This window comes from Panthera onca, chromosome B4 (assembly GCF_046562875.1).
Source record: "Panthera onca isolate mPanOnc1 chromosome B4, mPanOnc1 haplotype 2, whole genome shotgun sequence".
Lineage (NCBI taxonomy): Eukaryota > Metazoa > Chordata > Mammalia > Carnivora > Felidae > Panthera > Panthera onca.
In genome coordinates, this window is record NC_138345.1 from 81351294 (window position 1) to 81360672 (window position 9379).

General features: G+C 34.6%; 1 protein-coding gene across 1 annotated transcript; it reads left to right on the forward strand.

Annotated features, from left to right (window-relative positions):
* Positions 1-8419: 8419 nt before the first annotated feature.
* LOC144616985 (olfactory receptor 6C3-like) lies at positions 8420-9379 on the forward strand. Its single transcript, XM_078450519.2, has one exon. The coding sequence runs from the start codon at positions 8420-8422 to the stop codon at positions 9377-9379; it is 960 nt and encodes a 319-aa protein (XP_078306645.1).

The following is a 9379-nucleotide window of genomic DNA, read 5'->3' on the forward strand; positions in this document are numbered from 1 at the left end:
AAGTATGTATTAACAAGAAAGGATGTTACTGGGAAGATCCACCAAAGGAAAAACAAAATTTTGACTTCTACAATATGCTCCCATATTCATCTCACAGATACTTGCAAGGCTGTGCTCATTTGCTTAAGCTTTCTTGTACACTGAAAGTAACTATGTTGTGTTTTTCAAACTGTGTGTGGGTTCCATTTTCTCATTGATTTACAATTCTAAATAGAAATCCAGTGGCTATAAAATGTAAATCATTTTCCTGATTGTTCTGAATGATATAATTTTGTATATTGTAATGGCTAAAGGAGTAAACACTGTTTTCATCAACTTACACTTTTTGTTAACAATATCACAGATTCTTTTGTAAAGTTTAAAAGTATGAAATTATCTGTAACAACCATATTTTTTGCACACTATGTGCAGTATCTAATTCTTCCAACTCATTTAGTTGACTTGAGCGCTTATTTTACTACGTATGATTTGAACATCGTACGTCTTCTGTTTTCCAGTTATCCTTAAGGCATGCATTATGTATCTTTTTTAACATACTTTCCTTGTTTATTTGTATTTTTTTAAAAAATATTTAACACATGAATATTTAGGCAATTATCACTAAACTTAAGCCACCAGGAAGTTTGATAAAAATTTAATAAAATTTGTTCTATAGAGAACATTTGTATTGTGCTGTATGCTGAACTACGTATGTCCTCAATCATATCATATTTAATCTTCACAGCTAGATAGTAAATTAGACTAATTATCTCTTTTTTTACAAGTGAATAAATAGATGCTCAGAAAAGTTGTATAAGTTGCCTGCGGTCTTCTGCTATAACAGCCAATATCATAACTTGATTTGAAAAACAAAACAAACTGACAAAAACTTGTTTGCTTGCATAGCTTTTACTAAGGACCTACACAATCTTTTTTTTTTTTAATTTTTTTTTAACGTTTATTTATTTTTGAGAAAGAGAGAGACAGAGCATGAACGGGGGAGAGTCAGAGAGACAGAGGAAGACACAGAATCTGAAACAGGCTCCAGGCTCTGAGCTGTCAGCACAGAGCGTGACGCGAGGCTTGAACTCACGAACCGCAAGATCATGACCTGAGCCAAAGCCAGACGCTTAACCGACTGAGCCACCCAGGCGCCCCAGTACCTACACAATCTTACGGGTGTTTTTCACTCACATTTTCTCATTTGGACATGATCATATTATTCTAGTGTAGTCCACGTCGGTACTAACTCCTAATATTATACTTGGCATATAAATTAGAACATTAATCAAAACAAGAAATTCTTCAACTGCTGTTGCTAGTGAGAAATAGAATGATCAAGAAAAAATCTAAAGTATTAGCAGTATTATGATACCCAGACTTCCTATTAGAAGTTAGACTAAAAATGGGGCGCCTGGGTGGCTTGGTCGGTTAAGCATCCGACTTCGGCTCAGGTCATGATCTCACGGTCCGTGAGTTCGAGCCCCGCATCGGGCTCTGTGCTGACAGCTCAGAGCCAGGAGCCTGCTTCTGATTCTGTGTCTCCCTCTCTCTCTGACCCTCCCCCGCTCATGCTCTGTCTCTCTCTGTCTCAAAAATAAATAAACGTTAAAAAAAATTAAAAAAAAAAAAAAGTTAGACTAAAAAAATGGAGTTAATGAATAGACTTAGTACAATGTAGTAGATTACCAGTTTAAAAAATGGCATTGAGTAGAGATGCATTCAGTAGAGATCTGCATTAGGAATTGAGATATGTGGTTGCTAATCTCTAAAAAACAATGTCAAGGGAAAAAAATATATTGCGGTTGCAATTTACAACTGGATATATCAAAAAGTATAAAAACAAAATAGTATATTTTGTTTTATTATATCAATTAATTCATCCTCAGTTAAAAAAGGAAGTTACTATCTACGTGTGTTGCCAATTGGATATAGTCCATGTGGTATTGTGTTTAAGAAAACAGACTTTAATTTTAGGAAGTCTAAGATCATATTGGACACTTGCTAGCTGTGTGAATTTGTGGAAGGTATACAACTGTATCAGCCTCAGTTCTTCATGTGGGAATGTAGAATCAGAGAATAAAATTTCATAGCTGTGTTTAAAGGACTAAATGAAATAAATAATAAAAGTCCTTAAGTATCACTGAAATAAATAACGCCTTTGTGAAATCACAACTACCATGAATATCCTTCCTGAAGTTAGGAATTAATTCCAACTAAAAAAAAAATAAGTAAAGAGGCTATTCATGTATGTTAGTAAGTGTTACATAAAAGAACACATTAGTTATGTTATTTCAATTAATTGTCAAAAACACTGTTGAGGGGTGCCTGGGTGGCTCAGTTGGAATAAACGTCCCACTTCGGCTCAGGTCATGATCTCGCAGTTCGTGAGTTAAAGTGTCATGTCCGTCTCTGTGCTGACAGCTCAGAGCCTGGAGCCTGCTTCAGATTCTGTCTCCCTCTCTCTCTGCCCCTCCCCCATTCACACACTGTCTCTCTCTCTCCCGAAAATAAATAAAAATTGAAAATTAAAACACTCTTGAAATTTCAACTCCATGTCAAAGAAAACTGAAGCCTAAAAAAATCAAGTAACATCCAAAGTCACAAATTCTATTAAGTGGTTCATTTGCCTTTTCAGTCCATGTCTTCCTAATGGCAAAAGCCATACATGTTCTATGATAATAAACTCACCCTATAATGTCCTAAGCACAAGTTAGTAGTAAGTTTAAATGCCATAACTTTATTAACAATTTATTTACTTTTCCTTCCTTGTTCATATTTTAGATAGCTAGTTAACAAACCAAAGCATGAGCCCTGGGTGTCATATGCAAGATGTGCATCACTGGGTTCTATGCCTGAAGCCAAGACTACACTGTATGTTAACTAACTTGAAAATAAAAAAAAATAAAGAAAAACAAACAAATAAATAAATAATAAACCAAAAGCATGAGGTTATGTATTGATATTCAGCATAAATTCTTATAGGTATGATGTTACTATTTCTGAAAACATTATTAAATGTGATTTGGTGATCTCTCTTTCCCTTGATCTGTCACTATACACAACTGTATGAATTCTAAAAACTGAATCTGCTCATTTTTAATGAAATGAATAAATGTAAAGTATTCTGATTTCTCCAGGGAAAAGGGTACTTAAAATAATTATGAAGAGAGTAAAAGACAATTCTAATAATTGTTCCAACCACTCAGTGGAGTCAACTGTGGAGATTTTGTTTAATTCAGGCAGAAAGAAGGTTTCACATGAACTCTAATTTGTCAAGAATGAATGAGCAGTACCAGAAATGAATTTCAGTGTAACTATGAAGCTGAACTAGATGCTGCCCATAATTAACTGAATTAATTTCTTTTCCTTTTCTCTAATATATTAAGCTGAACATGAACAACTCCTTTATTAAACAATTTAATAAAGGAAAAAGACACAGGGTTACATGATCAGTAAAGCAAATTGCTTAGGAGACACTCTCTGAACATGATGTCATTTAATGAGCTTTAAATAAAGAAGAGATAAGTGAGTAAATACATAAGATGAAAAAAAAACACTTTCAATATTAATGCATTACTAAGGGAGATTTCCACCCAACACAACAGAAAGAATTATTTTAAATTTTTTATTTCATTTGAAACACCTGAGATGAAGTGGAACCACTCAAAAGGTCCTCTCTCAGACTGTCAAAGGGACATTATTTGGACTTTGATTCTCATGTATTTTTTTTTAAACAGAGTCATTTTCTTACCCTGAGCATCAGTGAAATTGCCATTAACCAGTTTATCAGAGGGCCATTGCGAATATTTACTTGATGGTCAAGATTTAGGGAGGGCAGGATATCAAAATGTTTTAAGAACTAAAGCCATGAAGATGCTTTCTAGCCTTATTTGCCAATGTTAAATGTTATTTTTAAATTTCAATTTTAAATAGCTCAGTGAATCACAGGAATCCTTAAAAGGCACATCAAACTTAATTGTGATGGAAAGAATGGAAGGAAATGTGTATCTTAATAGCATAAGCCATTACACTTAACTGAAATAAATATAATTAAAATGTATACTTTTAATGTATATTTTCATAAAAAGTATGTTATTTTTATTGTATTATTTAATGTACATTTAGTTGGTGAGATAACCACATGAAGCTAAATTATTCCAAGAGATTTTATTTTTATTATTTTGTATTTAAACTTTTTTTAATGCTTATTTATTTTTGAGACAGAGAGAGAGTGTGTGCAAGTGGCAGGGAGGGGCAGAGAGAGGGAGATAGAGAATCCGATGCAGGCTCTACTCAGACAGCAGAGAGCCCGATGGGGGACTCAAACTCACCAACCATGAGGTCATGATCTGAGCTGAAGTCGGGCACTTAACCAACTAAGCCACCCAGGCACCCTTCCAAGAGATTTTAAATGCTGTAATTGGACCAGACATACAAGTGGGATTTAATCTAACAACAACAACAACAACAACAACAACAAAAATAGCTTAAATATCTTAAACTGTTCCTAGGTAGGAATAATATTGTGGATGGTAGGGCTGTTATTCTAATACTGGTGTATGTGCAACATGAGGAAAAGAAGCAAATGAAAATTAACGTGATATTACGATTTTATCTAATGCTATTCATAGCCAGGGCTCTAATCATAAAATAAAGGAAATATAAATGTTCAACAGGTAAAAGGGGGGGGGGGGCGAACCTAAAAGTATTGTAGTCTTAAGTTTGAATGATACATTTAAATTACGCTCATAGACATTTTATTTGAAAATAAAATATATGTGTTTGCTGGCCCTCTCCACTGAAAATACCTAGAAAGGATGATCGAACTCATAGTAATTATCACAGCTAGTGCCCAGATTCTTAATGTTCCTAATCAACCCCAGATTTCCTAATCAATGGAAGGAGGACTCTTCAGAGAAATGACTCAGTCCAGTTCTCATACAGAAAAGTATAGCATGAGCCTGGGGACACTTGTCATCCAAGGTGGGAAGGAAGCAATCAAAGAGGAAAAGTGTACTGCCCAAAAGGGAAGAGTTTTCCCCCAGCAGATGCACTCCAAAGAGATAGTGATCCCAATTTAAATCTCTCTTGAAATGTTTAAGTCAATCACTAATGTGACCTACAACAAAAGCAAAATTTATAAAGCCATGAATTCATAACAATACCCCAAAAAGATACTAGAAAACCAACCCTAACTACAGAATAAAGTAGGCATTCACCTGGAAAATGACAGATTAAGAACAGAACCGTCTTGCAGTACATAATGAATTAATGATCCAGCCATTGATAAACAAAGCCTGCTAAGAAAAAAAAAAAGAAGAAGAAGAAGACAATTAGACATGTATGTCCTGCTAAAAGTTTAAATTCCATCTCTAGGGTAGTCTTACAAAAAAACGTTCCCAAACCTAAACCTGGATTGAGCCTCTAAATCTAGCAACTAGAGGCAGTCATGAAGACGAGCTTGCAATCAAGTGAAGCATGACTGCACATTGCCCTCTATAAATAATAACAGATTTTCTTATTGCCTATTAGTTGGGCTTTTAGGGTAAAAACAAAATACCATTTCATTACTGCAACAAAACTGATCTATAAGATTACCATATTATATACTTGAAAGTTGCAGAGGGGCGCCTGGGTGGCTCAGTCAGTTAAGTGTCCGACTTCGGCTCAGGTCATGATCTCACAGCTTATGAGTTCAAGCCCTGTGTGGGGCTCTGTGCTGACAGCTCAGAGCCTGGAGCCTGCTTCAGATTCTGTCTCTCTCTCTCTCTCTCTGTCCCTCCCCTACTCACGCTCTGTCTCTGTCTCTCAAAAACAAACATTTAAAAAATTTTTTTAAATAAATAAATAAAAGAAAGTTGCTGGGAGAGTAAACCTTAAATGTTCTCACCACCAAAAAAAGGGTAAATATACGAGTGATCGATGTGTTAACTACGCCTATCCTTGTAATCATTTCATACATACAACTGTATAAAGTCAAAACATTGTACCCTTAACCTTACACAGTGTTACATGTCAATTATATCTCAATAAAACTAAAAAAAAAAAAAAAAAAAAAGTGATGTGGACCAGGGTATCACTCTCTATGACATACAGCCACATCTGCAAAAATTCTCTTTTACTGAGCGCTCCTTTAACTAGGATACATAAATGAAGTCTACATGGTCATAAATTTGAGTTAGGCCTACCTATTTCTTCCATTTTTTGCCTACTCTGTTCTAATTCCCCTCTTCCAGTAAGTAATTCCCAAACAAATGTGCATCCCAGCTGTGATTTAGTTCTGCACTAGTGACTGTATTATTTGATTATATAAAATCATTATGTATATTTTACATTAAATGCATGTTTTGTTATTTTATTTAGATATAAAACACATTTAATATTAAGTAGCTATGGGGCACCTAGGTGGCTCAGTTGGTTAATCAGTGTAATAGCATTTTTTTAAACTGTGAGTATGATATGTGCATCATAATAGTTATTATTTAATTTAGAATTATGAAATGGCCTTACTTCTCAATGTCTCAACACTAACAAAGCCTAAGAATAAACAACAAAAAGGGTATATGTTCAAAAGTTCGTATTTCCAGAAGCTTAAAAATAAATTAGATTCTGAGTTTTATTTTTGTAAGAAAGTCGGTTTCACAACTTTTTATTACTCATGAAATATTAGGTAATTGTGATTAATGGAAGTAATTATTTTATAGAAGACAACATTTCAGGTTCTCTGTGGGATATGAAGGTGAACATAACCATTCTCAAGGGAGATTCACCATACAGAAGAGCTAAAAGGCTACTGAGAAATGCAAGGCTTCCAGAAATCCCTCATGGTCTCCCGTATAGCACAGATCTGGCTTGGCCTTGGCTTTGTTCCCAGGAGATCAACGAACAACTTTCTTTTGAGGTCAAAACAAGGAGACTTGGAAAATTTGAGCTGTGAGTGCAACCAGAGGGAAGCCAATTTTAAGAATCTGTCCTCAGAACCCAACGATGTTATATCCCTGTCATTTCTCTCTTTAAATATTGCTTTAAGTTTTTATATCAACATTATTGAAGAGGACTGTCATATTATTTCAATATATTTTTAAGCTTTCTGACATTGTATTTTTATTTCCTGAACTATTTCCTTTGAGTCATCGAAAATAGAGACAAAACAAATCAAATCTGATCAGAGTGAACTTTGCTAAAGTCTGGCAAGGAAGCAATGAGGTGCATTCTAATCTTCACAGCCCAAATTTGACTATTTAAATTTAAAGGAGTTAACTGTCATAATTTTACAAAACCAAATCTACAGCATAACACAGCTGGGAATTAACTGAATAGGTTAGTACCAATGGTAGACATTCTTCTTTATGTTTCTGGAATACCCTTATGGAAAAGAGGTCTCATGTAAAAGATAAGTGTGAGGCAGAATTACAAGAGAATCAAACACTTTTTCATAAAGCTAATAGCTCAGAAGGAAGATTCAAACAAAATATAGAACCGACAGAGCTACTAAGATCTGAGGCAACTACTTCTTTCCCAGTTTGTGCCACAGTGTAATACACAAAATGGATAATGTATGTCCCTTTAAGCTCAAAAGTAAAAATGTTTCTATATGTACATTTCTAGCAAGTCACAGAAGATGTCAAACATTAATGATTTCAGTGGAATTACAAGACAAACCAGTAAGTGAGTATGTTCTGTTAAATAAAATAATTAGGTTATTTATTCAATCATATAGTAAATACATATGTATTATTACGTAATATAAAAATATAATGTTCTCACATAATCTTGATGACTACACCAAAAATATTAATGTAGAAGTAAATTAATAATTAGTAATTTATATCCTATTTTACTTGTTAAGAAAGTTATTAATTGATTATTTGTATCATACAAAGTATAATGGTTATTACTTTAACCGTTCTAAACTTCACTTTTACCTTGTGATGGAATTAAGATTATCCATTTATGCTTCTAGGTAGTGGCATCGTTTAATAAATACTTGACAGGAAAGAAAGAAAATGCATATTTCTCTTAATTTTTCAAGAAGATTGTAATGATTCGTATAAATTGGACAAAGCAAGAAGTACTGATTTTATTTATCATCTTTCAATGATGATAAATCATCACTCTCAATGATGTGAGTTACTGTATGAAGATTTCCAAACTTCTGGTACATTTCAAATAAGAAAACTAGTAAATAAAGCTGAACTCACAAATGTGTATGAAAACCAAATATAAACAATAGAGTTCAATTGAAAATAAGATCAGCATGGATTATAGAATATACTTTAGAATTGTATCCATGACAGTGATATTGATCATCATGAATTATATCTTTCATCTCCTCCCTTTAATATTCTTGCCACCTAAATATCTTTAAGAGAAGAAAAAGGAGAGGGAGACAGACAGAGACAGAGAGACAGAGAGACAGGGAGAGAGAGACCGAGAAATGAACCACACAGTGATCACAGAGTTTGTCCTGCTTGGCCTTTCTGATGATCCTGACCTTCAGATTGTGATTTTCCTCTTCTTATTTATCACATACATATTAAGTGTCGCTGGAAACCTGACTATCATCACTCTAACCTTGGTGGACCCTCATCTACAGACACCAATGTATTTCTTCCTCCGAAACTTCTCTTTCTTAGAAATCTCATTTACAACTGTCTGTATTCCTAGATTTCTAGGAGCAATTATCACCAGGGATAAAACTATTTCCTTTAACAATTGTGCAGCCCAACTCTTTTTCCTTATTTTCATGGGGGTGACAGAATTTTACATTCTCACTGCCATGTCCTATGATCGCTACATTGCCATCTGCAAGCCTCTGCATTACACCGCCATCATGAACAGGAAACTCTGCACCTGGCTTGTGCTCTGTGCGTGGCTGGGAGGGTTCCTGACCATTTTCCCACCCCTCATGCTTCTGCTCCAGCTGGATTACTGTGCTTCCAATGTCATTGATCACTTTGCATGTGACTATTTTCCCCTTTTACGACTGTCTTGTTCAGATACATGGTTTCTAGAAGTCATCGGTTTTTACTTTGCGTTGGTTGCTTTGCTATTCACTCTGGCATTGGTGATTTTATCTTACATGTATATTATCAGAACTATTTTGAGAATCCCATCTGCCAGTCAGAGAAAAAAGGCTTTCTCCACATGTTCCTCTCATATGATTGTCATCTCCATCTCTTATGGAAGCTGTATATTCATGTATGCTAATCCCTCTGCAAAAGAAAGGGCATCATTGACCAAGGGAGTAGCTATTCTCAATACCTCTGTTGCCCCCATGCTGAACCCCTTCATTTACACTCTGAGAAACCAGCAAGTGAAGCAAGCCTTCAAAGATGTGGTCCATAAAGTAGTATTTTCTTCAAATATTTATTTTGGCAAACAAAGGACATGCTAA